Below are 18,057 nucleotides of genomic sequence, written 5' to 3'. Positions count from 1 at the left end.
CCCAATTGCCAAACAATGGCTAAGTGCATGTCATTTCACTGCTGACCCCCTTGTTTCCTGTGGCTGTTAGTATTAGATTTGATCTCCCTGATAAAATTACATATACTTGAGGAAGAACATAGACTATTTTTCTACCTTATTAAATATTCATGATAATCCTTCCTAGACTGTAAATTAACATGATTCCAATCCAAGTAGTTGGTGGTTAATAACATATGATTCCTACAAGTTTTTCAGTTTTTTTTTCCTGTACTTTCCAGTCTCCATGGGTAATAACAGATGTGTACTGAAGTTAATAACTATGCTTATTTGAATTTATACAAAATACCTTCAGGGCTGAGGAGATAGCTCCAGGTGTAAAATGTTCACCTTGAAAGCAAGAGAACCTTGGTTCAAATATTCAGAATGATGTAAAAATTGGGTGCAATAGCACCCATCGACAATCCTTGTGCTTCTCTAGGGAGACACATGGGAGGTAGAGACCAGAGAATTCCTGGAAGCTCACAGCCATCTATTCTGTTGTATGAAGCAAGAAACAATAAAGAGACACTAGCTCAAAAAAGTTAGAAGATGAAGTCTGATGTTCAGTGTTGTCCTCTGACCTCCACACATACACTATGGTATACCACACACACACACACACACACACACACACACTATAATAAAGTTCGTTCACTACCCAGTGTAACATAGGTCACCAGAAGAGGAATAATGAGGATGATACACTCATATAATCAAAGCTTTTCTTCCCTTATGTCTGATAATGTAGAACTGAAAGGTGAAAGAAGCATAGTAAGAGATCACTAGGTCACAGCTGTCAGTGTTGTACTTCCAATATTCCACTCACTTCTCATTCATTACATGATTTTACCTTTTTGGAAAGCCATGATTTAATGGGACCTTCATCCAGCCACATGTTGATTCTGTAATGCTTATGTGCCTAGCAGCATTCTAGTAATATCAGTACAGAAATACTCAAGACAGATAAAATATTTTTCTCTACAAAGACAGAAATAAGTGAAAGAATCTAAGAAAGAACATGAAATCAAATCATGAACTCCAGCTGAGCTCCTGAAGTCAGCAATGTGAGTGAATGGAGGGTCACTTACTTGCAGAGAGTGATCAGGGAAGGCCTCTGTAAAGGATGCTGTGTTAAAACTGGATGTGGAAGACAAGAAGGAGCCATCTAGAGGAAGGCTGATGGAGAAAGGAAAATACCGCAGAAGGAACCCTGAAAGTGAATCCAGAGACGATAAATAACTTTCCCAAAGCTCTGTCACACACAGCGGAGCCAAAGCAGACCTGCTCTGCTCACCTTAACACTTTTTAGCATAAACTCTACAACCACCAATTTTTTCTTAGTTATTTGAGGGAAATATTTCACATATTTCTTACTTGGGATATATGTTTCTTCACAAGGTTTAGATGCTTGGTTTTACTGGGCACATCAGTGTGACTCACTGATATCATCAAAGACCAGAAAGGATGTCTTTATAAAAGAAGTATTTCATTCATAAAGATTGATATTCAAAGGTTCTCATCTAAATGCCACACATACACTGAGGTGTACACATGCCTACACAGAGAGACAGAGAGAGAGAGAGAGAGACAGACAGACAGACAGACAGACAGACAGACAGAAAGATTTTTAAAAACTTTTAAATCTTTATTTTAACAAATATTAATTTTTTCCTTTATTTTTCAATTCACTAATTTTATTTAAAAAATTGTGCTGCAGCACAAAAGCATTATAACAATAGACAACCCTCTATGATGACCTCCCAAGGACAGGAAAGACATGACAATAGTCACAACAAAGGCAATCTGCCTGATAGGCTGGTCATTCCAACTTTATTCTTCTTCTGAATGCATTTCTGGTCTCTCCACTGTTCTCTTTTGGCATCAGTGAAGTGAACATCAGTAACAACTTAAACATATTGTAAATCACTTCTTAACTTTGATTTTTAATAATGATACAGTATCTCTTTATTGGAACAGTTCAATTTTTAAAATGAGAATTAGTTCATCTTCTTTCACATGATAAAGTACTTCGGGCTCAATATTAGCCATGGAAACAAAACTACAATATGGTTTTATGCTTATCGTTTTAATTATGTAACTTGGCATCTTTTTGTTTTTCTCTGCCTTTGCTTCCTCTTACTAAAGGACCTGAAACTTGAGCCCCTGGAAGAAGAAGTTGTTGAAGAGAGTACTAAACCCGTGAGTGATTTCCATATCAGAAATACATACTTTGAAGGCAAGACTTAAACTACCCTCAAAAGCTAGTAACCCAATGATAAGTTGAAAACTTAAGTAATGAATGAACACTTTTACTCCCCGACACCATAGCATTTATTGTCATATGTATTATTTCTTGCTTTCAATAACAATAAAAATTTCATGGCATGCAAAAAAGCAAGATAAACCCATCATAAAAGTTACTAATTACTAAACCCAGAAACACAGTATATAGAAAGATTTCATAAAACAATCAGAATTTCTGCAATTTTCCAGTTATTTTGCACTTTGTTTAAAGGTCTTACTCATTTTGCTTGGCGAACGTGGATTTGTGAGTACCTAGGACTTCACGTTAAGCATTAGTTGCTTGTGTGAATGAACTTTTCATGTACAAGATGCAAAATGAAGTTTTTATACACTTATGAGACAGTGAGTTATTGTATAATTGAATATGACGGGCAGAGAAGGATACCATCCAGATGTTATCATAAACACCAGTAGGTTGAATATTGTAAAGGCATAAGCTGAAACCTAGTCCTGTGTATCACTGTACCTCTAGTGTTTAGCTTAAATCTGGGGACTGTTACATACTAAGAGATTAAGTCATTAGTCTTCAAGATAGCTAAATGGGGGTGTAGCAGCATAACTTATTTTCACAGAAGGAAAAAGTAAGGTGCATAGAGATTTACATTTACAGCCAAACTTCCGAAGTCCAACGCTGACCTTACACTCACACTCAACAGTCTGGTGACGCTGTCAACACAGTGTCTCGTGGATTTCTCACCACTGCAGTAGAGGTGCTTGCTGCTAGCAAGGTTGTGGATTAACAGTCGTTTTTGTCCATGATATTTTTTTTCCATCATGAAAACAGATTAGGTTAATTTGTGGGCTTATTGAAACACAGCAAATCTAGACATTTTTGCATGTAACTTTCTGAGCACTGGACCATTACATTGTCATGAATCTAAGCTATGGTTTATTTCCTAAGACCCATTTCCCCATCATCCCAAAGTCATGGAAGTAAGATACATAGACAAATATTTTATAAAGCATTTCCCACTTCAGTTGGCAGTGTGAACCTGGGAGCTTGAGTAGGGCCTAAAACTGAGGTAGACTAAATCCTCATAGATTAGCCAACTTTATTCAGAGCATCAACTTTATTCAGGCAGTTTATACTCTGAGAGTTAAGAAGAGTCACCTGTATAAGGTGTTCAATCACAAGGACAAGCCACACGTGGCAAAAACATGTTTTTCCATAGAGGCATATGAATATTAACAGCTGAAGTACACTCACTCCTTCCACTACACCTGGGAGAATCAGGAAAGCATATTTCAAGAATAATTTTGTGCTTTTGGAGAAATTGAGGTCACAAGACTCTTGTCTTGTTTTCTTGGAGTTTTTCTTACAAGCACCGAGAATTTTCACATGACTCCATTCTTGAACCATGTTCTGACAAGAAGACTATTTGCTCTACCTCAATTTTGTGATACAAGTACCCACTGTTTAAATTTTATGTATTCAAACTTAAGCAAAAACAAATACCTTGTAAGAGTGAAGCCAATTTATTTGCAAAAGAAGCAGACAGAAGAGCTCTCAGAGTACTTCAAATCTGCAATGAGTAAATACATGGAATGCGCTAAAGGAAATTAATAGTCACTTGCTAAAAGCAGTGCATCTTTTGTTTTAATCACCTCACCAAACCAAAGAACTTAAGGACCATCGATGTATCAGTCGATGAAAAGATCTAGAGATAAGTTTGTGAATACTATTCATCAGAAAACAGGTGAAGGAAACTAGAATCAGTAATAAAATGTGATAACGAATATTATAGATTAATATACATTTTCACAAAGGGACATGATCTAATATAGGGGAACAGAGAATGCACCCGGAATTATTTATTTAAGACAAAACCACAAAGGAGGGAGTGTAAGAGCCATAGGGGATGGACGACACCAAGAAAACAAGGCCCTCTAAATCAACACGTTCAAAGCTCTTATGAACTCACAGAGACTGAGGCAGCATGCACAGGGCCTGCACAGGTCTGCACCAGGTCCTCTGTGCTTGTATTATGAGTCCCAGTTTAGTGGTTTTTATGGAATTCCTGAGTAGGGAATGAGTGGGTCTCTGATTCTTGTGCCTTCCTTTGGGCTCTTTTCCTTCTTTGTCTTTTCCAATTCCTATATGACAGTTTTTGTTTTGTCTTATTATATTTTATTTTCTCATTATCTCTTAGAAGACTGTTTGTTTTCTGATGAGAGACAGAAAAGGAGTGGATCCAGACAGGACAGGAGGTGGTGAGGGACTGGAAGGAGTAGAGGTAGGGGAAACTATAATCAGGATATATTATGTGATTTTTAAAAATCTATTTTCAAAGGAAAAAGAGAAGGTGAAAACAAAGATGTAGTTACAATGTACAAGAAAAGATACTTTACTTCTGGGGACATACTCGGGATAGAATTGTAGTAAGCAGGACATATAGTAAATAGAATAAGACAATAGTAGAAGATGTTTACTCTGGATACAGTCTAAGTAAGTATGCATGATGCACTAGGTTGATGCTTAGCAACCCAACCCCAAACTTCAAGAACTTGGAAAAATAGTCTATGGGGCCTCAGGTAGTGGATCAGTACTTATCCCTAGTACACGAATGGACTTCGGAAGCCCACTCCACATAGAGGACTACTCTCTCAGCCTAGACACATGAGGGAGGGTCTAGGCCTTGCTCCAAATGATGAGACGGACTTTGACTTTGATGATCCCCCATGGAAGGCCTCACCTCTGGGGAGCAGAAAGGGGTTGGGATGGGGGAGACTGGGGGGGGATTAGGATTGACATGTAAAAGAAGCTTGTTTCTAATTTAAAATTGGTCTAATTACAATTATAAAAATAAAATAAAAAGGAAAGAAATCTACATCCTGATCTACAGGCAGAGATGGGGGAGAGGGAAGGAGAGAGAGACTGGGTCTAGCTTGGGCTTTTGAAACTTCAAAACCCACCCCTCAGTGACACAGTTCTGTCAAAAAAGGCTACACCTACTTCAGCAAAAATGAACTTCCTAATCATTCTGTTACTCTGAAGTAGTGTCCCTCCTTTGGTGACTCCGTAGGAGCCTATAGGGGCAATTCTTATTCAAACCACCACAACTGGATATACTTAGTGCCTCTCATAGTTCTTACAATGCAATCAGTGTTTGACAAATAACAGCTATTTAACAAGCACTGAGAAACTGGATAGAATATGGAACAGAAGATCGGGGGTTTAACTGTAGTCGCTATGCTACATGACTAGCAATACTGGGCAAGTTTCGTTGGTATTCCAATAATTCTTGTGAGTTGTATTTTAAATTTGCTTTTTCACTTTTTTTGTTTGGTTTTTTTGGTTTTTTGAGACAGGGTTTAGAGAAACCCTGGCTTTGGAGACTGTCCTGGAACTAGCTCTTGTAGACCAGGCTAGTCTCGAACTCACAGACATCCACCTGCCTCTGCCTCCTGAGTGCTGGGACTACAGGCGTGAGCCACCACCGCCAGTTCGCTTTTTCACTTTTATGAGGCTTATTTTCATACTTCCTAATTTTTCTCCTCAATGCTTGCAGAAGAAGAAAAATTAATATTGAGACCTATACTTGCATGAGGCACACAGGCAGATCTCTAGGCAATTGTCTAGGAAATTGAAACCACAATTATAATGGTAATAAGGTTTTTTTTTTTTTTTTTCAGGAAAAGCAGTTATTAGCAAACCCACTGTGAGCCATTAAACAGGGTGTAGTAGCAACTTTTCTTGTTGCTATGGTAAAATATTTGACAAAAGCAACTTAAGGAAGACCTGACTATTTATTTGGCCTTATTGTTTTGAGAGTGCACTCCATCGTGACAGAGAAGTAACAGAAGCAGGCTCAGCAGGCAGCTGGTGCTATTATGTCCACAGTCTGGAAGTAGAGACAGAGAAGTTCTGGTGCCTGGCTTGCTGTTTCCTTAGACTAGGACTACAGCTCCAGGAATGGTGGGTCACAGTTAAGCTGGGTCTTACTTGCTAAATTAGCCCAATACAGAAACCCCCTCACAGACCATACCCAGAGGTTTGTCCCTTAGGTGATTCTGGATGTGGTCAAGTTGACAGTACAGAGCATAACACAAGTGTTAGAGAATCCTGAATAGCACATATTGTAAATGGGTAATGTTTGATAGCCCTTTAATCGCCAATACAGCATTGGAAACGCAACTGTAAAAGCACATTTTTAAAAGCAAATTTGATTGTAATGACTGTCACAGTATCTGCTATCGGAAAAATATCCAAGAAGCTATGCGATGACTCAGCAGCATATCAGAGGCACTCGGGAAGTTTTTAGGATACCAGTGCCTGGGTCAGCCACCTCTGCCTCACAGAGACTTACTCTTGAAAGCTCCTCCGCGATTCTAATTGCAGCTCTTGCTTAATTTTAAAGAAAAAACCGCCTCGGTGCAGAGCGTTTCTTTAGCTTCTGTTGCTGTGTATTTGGGGGCTTTTGTGTGACTTGGGATAAGGAATAGTCACGGCTTTCCCTGGTCAGTTTCTGGCTGGCAGTCGTGATTGCAAGCTCCCTTTCCTCCTACGCAGCACATCATGCTCGTGCAACGCCAGATGTCCGTGTCAGAAGACGATCTGGAAGAGTTCCAGCTTGCTCTGAAACACTACGTGGAGAGCGCCTCAGCCCAAAGCGGGTGCCTGCGGTAAGCGCTCTACACAGGTGTTGAACATGGGAGTTTAGGTGAGGGTACAGGTGCCAGAGCACAGGCATCTCCAAATCTTCTTGTTGAGTTCTGCAGAGCAGTCCAGCCCTGGCATTTGCAGAGTTTAGCAGGATATTTTCTGTTTGATCTTTGAACCAGAGTTGATTTAATCATTAGGCATACAGAGGGAAATAAAGCAGAGAGCCATCTGAATGGAAAGGGTTTCAAATAGATTGCACTCTCTCTTTTGCACACAGGCCACCAGCACGCATTGAGAATCATCTGTGTAGACTCATGGGTGCCTGACCTCCATTACCCGGGGGACTAATGACCATTTCCACTATTGTGAGAACAGCAGGGCTCTCCAAAACTAAGATTTCAGACCTTGTTTCAAAAAAGCAGCAGCAACATCTTTCTCCCTTCACCCATGGCTTTCTCTCTGTTGTATAAAGACTCATAAAGTAGGCTACACCACGTCTGTAGTTTTTCACTACCGTTAGTTCAGTAAACCATTTCTAGCATAGTTGTCCACAAACAATGGTAGAATTCCTATCACAAGGACTCTGCAGTACCTCTCCAAGGAGAACCCTTTCAAATGCTGGATATTTGCCTAGACTTTATGAGTTTGCTGCCCTCAGACCCAGACGCCCTCAGACACAGCCATCTAGCAATAAGCCAGCATTGTCTTCCTTATTACCATGACACCAGGCTTTTCCATAAATACATGCCCAGTTAGTCTCTCATGCCAAGTCAGAAGTCACAGCACAGACCCTGGCTTATCTGTGTTGAGAAAACTTCCACAGGAATCTCCCTCTACCTGCGAGCTCATTTCTACTGCATTCCCTAATGTTCTTTCAACATTCATGGAAAGTGATTTAGCAGATGTGTGGTTGTGAGGTATGTGTGCATAAAAACATGTTATGTCTTTGTTTTGCTCTTCTGTCTGGTGGGTAATTGATTTTTATTTATGCTCAAGCCTAACTTTAGGTCTTTGAAGTAAACTATAATTAAACTTGGGTTAAAGCTAGGATTGCATAGCTCTGTGTCTTAGGGATTCTCATTGTTTGTAAACCTCACTTTTCACTGTCTAGAACTTCATGGAGGCAGGCCTGTGATCCCAGCTACCTGAGGCAGGAAGATAATTAGTTCAGGGATTGCCTAACCGGGCAATTTTACTGAGACCTTGTCCCAAACACAGTAAATATTAGGAAAGAACCTCAGAAGTAGAACACTTGCCTAGCATGAATAAGGCCCTGGTTCAATCCCTACACACATACACACATACACACACACACACACACACACACACACACACACACACACACACACACACACTACCTCATGGAATGTTTATGTGTGAACTGCCCAGTATAGTATCTTCCATTCACTGAAGACCATGAAACCTGAGCTGGACTCACCCACTCCTTCTTCCTGGCTGACCTCCCAGCTCTGCAGCATGAATATCATTAACTCCCCACAACCTCCCAGTGCAGCCTTTTTGACAGACACTAGGAAATGCTGCACTTCCATGACTGCTACTCTACTTCATAGCAGCATCAAAAGAGCACAAATAAAAGCGCTATCACCCTTGGATGAATTAGAGATTTGCTAAGGCAGAAATGCATGTAGTTTCTAAAAGCCCACTCATTTTAAAATAAAAATACTTGGAAAATGCAAAAGGAACCTATGCAACCGAAGAACATTGATCTCAGTAAATTATTTTTGAAATAGCAAGCATAGAAAGAAGAAAAGTTTGTGCCAAATTCCCGGGGATTGGTTAGATGCTTCATATTTATTTAAAAGGACACAAAACTTTTAAGATTCTGAAACTGCTTTGGGTGCCAGAATAGCCCCAGAAAGGAGTAACCTGCTGTGGGCAGGTCAGAGAGATGCTTGCTGCAAACCATGCAGAATCATGAAGAACTGCCCCTGCTAAAGGAGAGGAGCATTTCCTGAAGGTTGGATTCCCAGCCTTGCCTTTTCCTTCGCACACTTCTTAGCAGTTCTTCATCTGCTTATTGCTGATTCTTCAGTTCATTTCTGTTGCAGAATGGTCAGAATGTCTATTTTATCAGATATAATGAGTATGAGAAAATGACCACACAGGTGGAGCATCCTGTGGAAGGAAGAGACAACTCTAGTCTAAATTCAATGTTTCAGATGTACCAGCTAATCAGCTCCAGTTCTCTACTTATGGGCAAATCACCAAATGCCACTCATGTCAGCAGTTGTGATCTTGAGTACCCTCCACAGCTGCCTAGTGCTGTGACACTCTGTGAATTAGCAAACGTTTTAGATTTGTTTCCCACAATGCTTAGCTAATTGTCCCCATGCAAGACACAGAGTGCTATCATGAGTGATGCCTTAGAAGATTGGCAATTCTCATATTTAGTTTCCACCAGAATCGATGCAGGCATATATTACATATATTACCTGATCAAGCTTCACTCAAAACCATGTTTAATCTCCTTTGTTAGGATTTAATCATAGTTGAATTAAAGATTCCTGAACGTTTTGTGGTTAACTAGGGGTGGGACACATACACAAGATCCTTCCTGTTCCAGTTATACCAGAAATAATCTTGTTAAATTCAAGCAACTGAATTAGAACTTTTGCTTTGAGTATTCATTTAGAAATGTGTAAGTCTCTGAGCTGAACCCTGGAATCCAGTTGCAGAGAGGGAGGAGTGATGAGCAAAGGGGTCAACACCAGGCTGCTGAAACCCACAAAAACAGCTGATCTGAACAAGGGGAGCTCATGACCCCAGACCTATAGCTGGGAAAACAGCATAGCACTGATCCAGAACCCCCCCAAATGAGGATGTCAGTTTGGAGGTCTGGGCAATCTATGAAGCCTCTGGTAGTGGATCAGTATTTATCCCTAGTACACGAATGGACTTTGTGAGCTCACTCCACATAAAGGGATACTCTCTCATCCTAGACACATAGGGGAGGGTCTAGGCCCTGCTCCAAATGATATGACAGACTTTGAAGATCCCCCATCGAAGGCCTCACACTCCCTGGGGAGCAGAAAGGGGTTGGGATGGGGGGGCGGGCAGAGAGGAGGGGAGGAAGAGGGAACTGGGATTGACATGTAAAAGAAATTTGTTTCTAATTTAAAATTGGTCTAATTACAATTATAAAAATAAAAAATAGGGGCTGGAGAGATGGCTCAGTGGTTAAGAGCACTGGCTGCTCTTCCAGAGGTCCTGAGTTCAATTCCCAGCAACCACATGGAGGCTCACAACCATCCATTATGAGATCTGGTGTCCTCTTCTGGTGTGCAGATATACATGAAAGCAGAATGTTGTATATATAATAAATAAATAAAATCTTTAACATAAATAAATAAATAATAAATTAAAAATGTCTAAGTCTGAGGACTCACAGAGGTTTGGTGACAGTATTCTGTTAATGGTGCTTTAAAGACCATGGGGAGGGCTGACAAGATGGCTCAGTGGGTAAAGGTGCTTGCCACCAAGCCTAATGTCCTGGTGTGTGTACTTAAACGCACAAACACATTGATGTGAGTGGGTATATAATGGTATATTAATATATGCTGCTAATTTCCTCTGCAATTACAAATGCTCAGTACCATTTGTGAGAGAGTCACCAGCTGAGTAAATGATGTAACAGTGTGCTCATAGAATCTCCCTTGATGCCAGACAGGAAATAGCTTCTGCCTTCGATGATTTTATCATCTAGCTTTAAAAACAGGCTCCTTACTCATAAAGGTAGAAAGCAATTCCAATCATATTCTTGTCCTAAAATTCTAGGTTTTTAATAGAATAAAGTGATCTCTGAGGCTACTCTCTGCTACAAAGCTTGAGAAATATAATATGTTCATATTTCCAATGTCAAGGACCCAGGAAACATGACTGTGGATTATATTGCAAAACTCACTCTTGAGACACCCTTAAGAATTAATGGGGTGCATTGAGACATCAATCATCAATCTGTATGGATAAGATAAAATATGGTGGCCAAACCTAGACCTTGGTGTAGAGAAATGTGGGGAGTGTGTCCCTCCTGTTACATCTTTTTCTCATTCGTTTGGCCCTGTGGAAAGGCAGGGCAGGCACTTGGAAAGGGAAGGAAGCTAAGAAAAAGGGAGTCCTCTGCATCCTCATAGAACCATTTCAGAGAAGGGGAAACTGAGGTTGAGTAATGGGCCAAAGGTGGCACACTTAATAGTACGGTAGTTCTATTGGGACAGTCTTTGGCCCACTATCCTATCACACCATGATATCCCTCCTCTTTAGTTCTCTACCCAGGTCTTTCACAAGCTTGGGTATTGTGCTGACATGTGACTTTCATTGGGAGGGCAATGCTGGAGATCAAACACAGGATCTCTCACCTGCTACACAAGTGTTCCACCAATGAGTACATCTCCAAGGCTTGATGGCTTGAAGGATGTCTCACCACTTACCCAAAGCTGGTCTCAAACTCAAGATCCTGCTGCATCTATCTAACAAATGCTGAAATTGCAGCTTTACAGGCCTTTCTGTGTTAGTCCAGAAGATGTAACACTCTCACAGTACAATAACTGGGCATTTAATATAACAAGTAATATTAATAACCCATTTCAGGAGGCAATGAATGAGAGGCCTGAGATGCTAGGCTGAGTGTTTTAATCTTTATTCTAAAGAAAATAGAGCTGTAATTTGCAATATAATTGAGCATTAGGGAATCCTTCAAGACACTAAATAAGCTATAGATTCTCATCCCAGGAAAAAGTATACATGCAATTTAATTTGCAGACCATTATGGAGGTTTATGGAGAAAGTCACAAAGCTTACCTATGAACTCATGGGGTAAGAAATACAAACTCCTTATTGCATAATTATCATACAGTAAATATTTATTCAGAAAAATCTTAAGTTGAGCTAGTAACATTAGTACATCATGCATAACGAAGCAAATTATATTTTAAAAACTATGAAAAATACCGTACTCCAAAAATAAGCAAAATGCTCTCTATTCATGCTCCACACTGCCATGAGCAGCATCTTTTAAAACAAAATTAAAAAAAAAAAAAAAAAAAAATCCTTTGTGTAGTTACTGCCACCTGCTGGTCACAAATAGATCCTCAATCCTAAATCTTCATTATTTCACTGCTAAATCCTTATTTTTTTGATCCTTCATTTTGCTTCCTAATTTAAATATAAAAGATTAGACTAAAAAGATATCCCTTATGCAGAGGTCATGAGGGAGCACAAAGGTTGAATCAGGGGAAGAATAGAAGAAAGGATATGTGATAGGTCGGGTTTTAGTTGGGAGGTGGTAGGGGAGGACAGGAGGGAGAAGGAAACTGGGATTGTCATGTAATTCAATCTTGTTTCTAGTTCAAATAAAAATTATTTAAAAAAGATATCCTTTAAGAATTGTTTTTAACATGCATCACTCTTTTTTCTTTTCTTACACAAGCTCATAAATGCCATGAGTGTCCCTCTGTTCTTGTTTCAGTGTTGATTTGGATCTTTATCTATTGTGCTGCCTGTTCAACTTTCCTCTGTGCTTTACATGACTGTCCTCTCTAATGCTCCACACTGCTGTGAGCAGGATATTTTATTTGTTTGTTTGGTTTGGCTTGGTTTTTCCAGACAGGGTTTCTCTGTACCTATGGAGACTGTCCTGGAACTCGCTCTGTAGACCAGGCTGGCCTCAAACTCAAAGAGCTCCACCTGCCTCTGCCTCCTGAGTGCTGGGATTAAAGGTATGCAACACCACTGCCTGGCTGAGCAGGATATTTTAAAACAAATAATTATTAACAAATTTTGGCACAAAAGATTCTTAGTAAAACTTTTGAATGGGAACTGGGGAGATCTGGCTCAGCGGTTACGAGTACTGACTGCTCTTTCAGAGGACCCAGGTCTGATTTCAAGTATGGTGGTCCACAACCGTAACCTTAGTTTCAGGGGAATACGATACCCTTTCCTGGCCTTCAAGGGCACTAGGCATGTAAGTGGTGCACAGGCATACATACAAGCCAAACACAATCAACAAAATAATAAACTAAGAACTTTTTAAAGAAAAGTTTTCAAAGATGATATTATACTAAAAATTATATGCCAAAATAGATGCACTGGGCTACTTGGCTCTTGATAAATCAATTTGGTAGTCTGACCAGCTTAAATTACTTTGTTTCCTAGACATACAGGTAACATTGTTGCATACTACATAGAGATTGGAAAATTTGGTTCACTTTTGTCTGTGTGTGCACTGTGAGTGGTTATGGATATGTGTGCCAACATATGTGTGTGCACACAGGTACACAGACAAAGGCTTGAGGCTATTAAGGGTCTTCCTTGGCTGCTCTCCACATTATTCATTGAGGCAACTTAGCCAACCTGCAATGAGGATAGTGCAACTTATCATTTATGCTTTGCTTTCTGAGTCATATCCCTTTGCTTCTTTAATTTCCAGGCCAAATAATGTTTTTTCTATTTCAGTATTTCTATACAGAAGCTTTCAAATGAATCTCGCTACATGATTTATGAGTTCTGGGAGAATAGCAGTGTGTGGAATCGGTAAGTTGCAAAGAAAAAATTACTTGTTCTATTAAATGTGGTTGTGGCAATGTACATTTCTGTACCATGTATTTTTGCCTACTTTTGTGATGCTAGAGATTGAACCATGGCTTCTAGCATGCTGGGTAAGCACTCTGTCACTGATACATCCCAGCTTCCTTCTAAGTTTGCACTTTGAAAATAGGATGGATTAGTTGTCCAGGATGATCTTGAACTTACTCTGTAGCCCAGTCAGGCCTTGAATTTGAAATACTGTTGCTTCAGCCTCAAGTATCTAGGATTCCAGACCTGTGCCACCTGATCTGAGTTATTTACATCATCTTAAAACTTGTCTTCCTGTTAAACTGAACCCTAAACTCTTTGGAACTTATTTCATAGCTTTAGATAATGATCCTACTTTGAGTTTTTGCATTTTACTGATGCTCTTAGTAAAGCAGAATTAGATAAGGGTCATGGGTACCCCAGGAAGGAGACATGATGAGAGTATGAAGTTTCATAAGATATAAACAATGTGGATATCATTTTATTTTATTTAAATTTAAAACTATACACAATGGCTAATATAACTTTTTAAATATCCTTAAACATTAGAAATAAAGGAATAAAAGACATTGGAAAAGCTGAAAAACTTTGAAAGTAAAAATAATTACTGACAAATATGCAATTTTAAAATATGTGATGAGGGCTATTTTTGTTATTCTATCTCACAAACAGTTCCTGATGGTTTGGGGTAGTACAGAAAACATCAGTGTTTTAGGGTACTAAATACAGAAATAAAGGAATGCTGGGATATTCAACTGATTTGTATTTCACCTTAATTGTCATTTTTATGGCTTCGATGAGCAGTCTTGGGAGGTAGCTCAATGGTAGAGTGCTTGCTCAGTGACAAATAATTGGTGCATTCTGTGCTATAATCAAGACGCAATAGCAACAATATTATTTCAGGAAGAATCCTGGAAGGCACCTTATCTCCAAGCTTATTGGTCTTTTTATTCTCTATTGATAGAAAATTTACAGTTCTTGTTTTCAGATAGTCTGTTCTTTAAACATGCAGATATTAAAATTCTTTCATTTGTACATTTCTCCTGGAATTTACCCTAACCTCCTATTGTTGAGTGTTTTGTATGCTTATCTTAAATGCCCTTTCTTCCAAATTTCTGATGACAATTATTACTGTTCAGGCTCTATTAAAATTAAATAAGCATCTAGAGCAAACTGTATCTGGCAAATTAGTTTAAACCACCCCAAATCTTGACATCTTGGTTGAATTTGACTGCTATTGTACTCTACTTAGGAAGCCTTTAAACAAAAATGCACAACTTTAACCTGCCATCATTTCACAGCCACCTCCAGACAAATTACAGCAAGACCTTCCAAAGAAGCAATGTGGATTTCTTGGAAACTCCAGAGCTCACATCTACTATGCTAGTTCCTGGTAACTACCCTGGAGCATGTGCCATGCTTCTGTGTGCTTCTCCACCCCCCTTTTTTTTAAGATAGCATGATCTCCCACATTTCTTTACTGTTACTTTATTCAAAATGTTGAGAGAGGGAGGAAATATTTGATTGTCTTTTGTCCTTAATGACTGCTTGTTTCTAGCTACATTAAACCTAGTACTGGTAGCTGCTTGGTCACCACAATTTTAGGAAAATTTAGGTGTAAGTCAACTCATATACTTCAAAAATCATTTAAATGCTTTACTATATCCCAATTAGTATGCTGAATGTACTTTGAAATAAGTGATCACAGAGGGGTTGTTAGAGTGTTAGAAACGTTCATTACAATAACTGCTAAAATGATTTTTATAACTGGGAGAAAAAAGAACAAGAAGAGATTTAGAATGAAATTGTCTAAGATGTCTGAACAAAGCTTAAGATTACTGAGAAAACTCCCTTACTATCTATCCATCCACCCAGCTATCTACTCACTGTACGTATGTTTACTGTGTAATAACGTTGTCCTGGGTACAGGGGTTCCTGAGATGCTATTTACTGATTACCAGCTGGGATCCTGCTCTGACCAAGCATATTGCTAGGTGCTAACTGATGTACAAAGTAAAAACATAGGGTAAAGTGTTGTCTATCCTGTGTGACATAAAAAAAAAAAGTTTACAAAGGGCACACATTTACATAAAAAAACACAGTTCAAGGCACAAACTAGTAGTTACCATTAGAGATAATACATGCTTTGTAGACTTAAAGAAGTTATCTTACTCAACTTTAAAGTGGGGACTATCTTAATTAGGTATGTAAACAACAATTTGGAGTCCTTGGATGACAACATGGTCCAATCAATAATAATGGACATGATGGACAAAGGTAGTCTTCATGGAGTGGAGACTAACCAAGCAGGGCAATGGCCTAGGTCAAGGGAGAAAAGGACCTACACCAAGAGCCTGCTGGGATTCCAGCTGCAGATGCAGTGTCCAGCCACAGAAGCACAGTAAGACCAATTCTAAGTGAAGACATGAGCAGGTAAGAATAAAACATCTGAGAGAGGCCTGGAGAAATGCCTTTCTGTAAAGATCTGCTGAGGAAGAAGAGCCTGCTTTATTAAGGAGAACAAGGGGCACCATCCAGGGGAGAAAAACCAAAACAGGCAGGATAATATCAGAGTGGAATGCAAGGATACCATGCTCCTTGGGGCATTCATGGTGAAATGATTGGAAAAAATAACACAGAAAATGAGATTTGACAAGATCACTACTAAAGAGAAGAGTCTTAATGGAATGGTAGGGCTCTGATGCACTGAGGACCAGACTGGAGATGAGGCAATGAATTCCAGAACTGCAGCTGGTTGAAGAGACAAGAGGCCAGGTGGGATAGCTTTCAATTTACCTAATCCTCACAGTCTAAGGCAGAGTTTTGGTGTGCCAGTAGACCTCCTGGGGGAGATGTATACAGAACTTCTCTCACTGGACAGCTGGTTTAATCCTCAAGCCAAAAAAAAAAAAAAAAAAAAAAAAAAAAAAAAAAAAAAAAAGCCATGGACATGGCTGAGTTTCTCGGGCCTTGCAGTTTGACTCAGTTTGTATTGCAAGGTGCTATATAGTTAGGGAAGGCCAGGAAGGTGTGGTGACAAGTTATGAAGGAAGAGACTGAGGCAGCCACATTCTATTTATCTAGCAAGGTTTTGGCTTCACTATTATAGCAAGCTTGAACTTGCTGTTCTAAGCGGGTTCAGCCTACTATACAAATAAATGATATAAATAATGACTGGCTACAGCCTTTGTTGATAGAAGGTAGGAAAACATTGCTAGCATTTATCTGCTCATCTTCTTTAAGGATGTACTGCTACTTTATTACACAAAACAGTAAAATTTTCCTGATATATGAAGACCTTCTGTAGGTTTAATGTAGCTAAAAACAAGCAGTCATTAAGGACAAAAGACAATCAAATATTTCCTCCCTCTCCCCAAGGTCTGATTTTAATATTTTTGTGTTTGCTATCAGATCCATTTTCAATTCTCCAAAAACTAAGCCCATTGGTTCAAAAGGGTGAAAGTACTGTTTGTTCTTATTGGGGATTTGAGTCTGTCTAAGTCAGAAAACATATGGGCAAAAATAGAGTAGAAAAATAATACAGAAAGGGGCTCATGAGTTAAGAAGGGTGGAAGAAATGCTATTGTAAGCATTGTAAATATAAAATAACCTAGTATATTTTATGATCCAGTTTCATCGTTATTTTGGATGAACTTTTGATGTGATACACCACTGCATCACTGACACATGCATTCATTACTCTGCTTCACTGTCTTTCAGTGTTCCCGAATGGACAGAGAAAAAAAAATGGCCACAAATAAAACTGAATCAACTCTCATCCTCAGAGGCTAAACGTCATGCAATTTAATTTCTGTACAACTTGAATTGATTTCCATATCACACCTAATCTCAACAATGATAAATGGAACTTAACAGAACATAATAAAAAGTTAGTCTTGGCTTCTAAAACAAATTAAAACCTACCACAAACAAAATTTTAACATCCATTGGAGCATCCTATTTTAAAGTTTCCTAGGTGTGACTGCAGGAACACAATGCTGAACAAAAATCTGGAATTTAGACATTGTATATAGTTTTAACATCCATACCACTTCTAATACTAATTTTAATGACCAGTTTTGTGCATTTTGTATGTTATACCACAATGAAATGAAAACAAAACCATAGTCACTGAATAAATTTTAGTCTAAAAACTGAAAATGGCACCTGTGATATTTAGAAACACTGAAGAAGATACATCTCAAGTAAGCTGAACATCATCTAGATATAAGTATACAAACCAAATTATATCCCTCTAAGCATTTAAATATAAATACCAACTGAAGCATACAGGAATACAGCAATATAGGCCCACTGACCATCATAAACCATGCAGACAGCAGGAGTTAGATACTCAGCTCGGGAGCCAGAATATCTTTACCATAAGGGAAGAAAGTACACAAGAAAGTAAGGTATAAGCCCAAGCCAGTAAACAGCTTCAAAACACAGATTACTCATCTGCCTTCACCACAGCATGCCAGAAACCATACTTCTTTGCCATGGGTTATGTTCACGTATTTATATGCATTGGAGAACAC

At 39.0% G+C, this 18,057-nt stretch overlaps 1 protein-coding gene across 1 annotated transcript in view; it reads left to right on the top strand.

Annotated features, from left to right (window-relative positions):
- Window positions 1-18,057, top strand: part of LOC100751097 (N-terminal EF-hand calcium-binding protein 1) — a 154,606-nt gene that overhangs the window by 135,279 nt on the left and 1,270 nt on the right. Inside the window, exons 9-12 of the mRNA XM_027403556.2 lie at window positions 2,167-2,220; window positions 6,836-6,948; window positions 13,400-13,477; window positions 14,821-14,912. Coding sequence (XP_027259357.1) covers window positions 2,167-2,220; window positions 6,836-6,948; window positions 13,400-13,477; window positions 14,821-14,912 — 337 coding nt within the window. The remainder of the gene's footprint in view (window positions 1-2,166; window positions 2,221-6,835; window positions 6,949-13,399; window positions 13,478-14,820; window positions 14,913-18,057) is intronic.

The sequence above is a fragment of the Cricetulus griseus genome, chromosome 2 (genome assembly GCF_003668045.3).
Source record: "Cricetulus griseus strain 17A/GY chromosome 2, alternate assembly CriGri-PICRH-1.0, whole genome shotgun sequence".
Classification (NCBI taxonomy): Eukaryota; Metazoa; Chordata; class Mammalia; order Rodentia; family Cricetidae; genus Cricetulus; species Cricetulus griseus.
The sequence above is the reverse complement of the archived record's forward strand: the minus strand, read 5'-3'. Positions and strand labels throughout refer to the sequence as shown.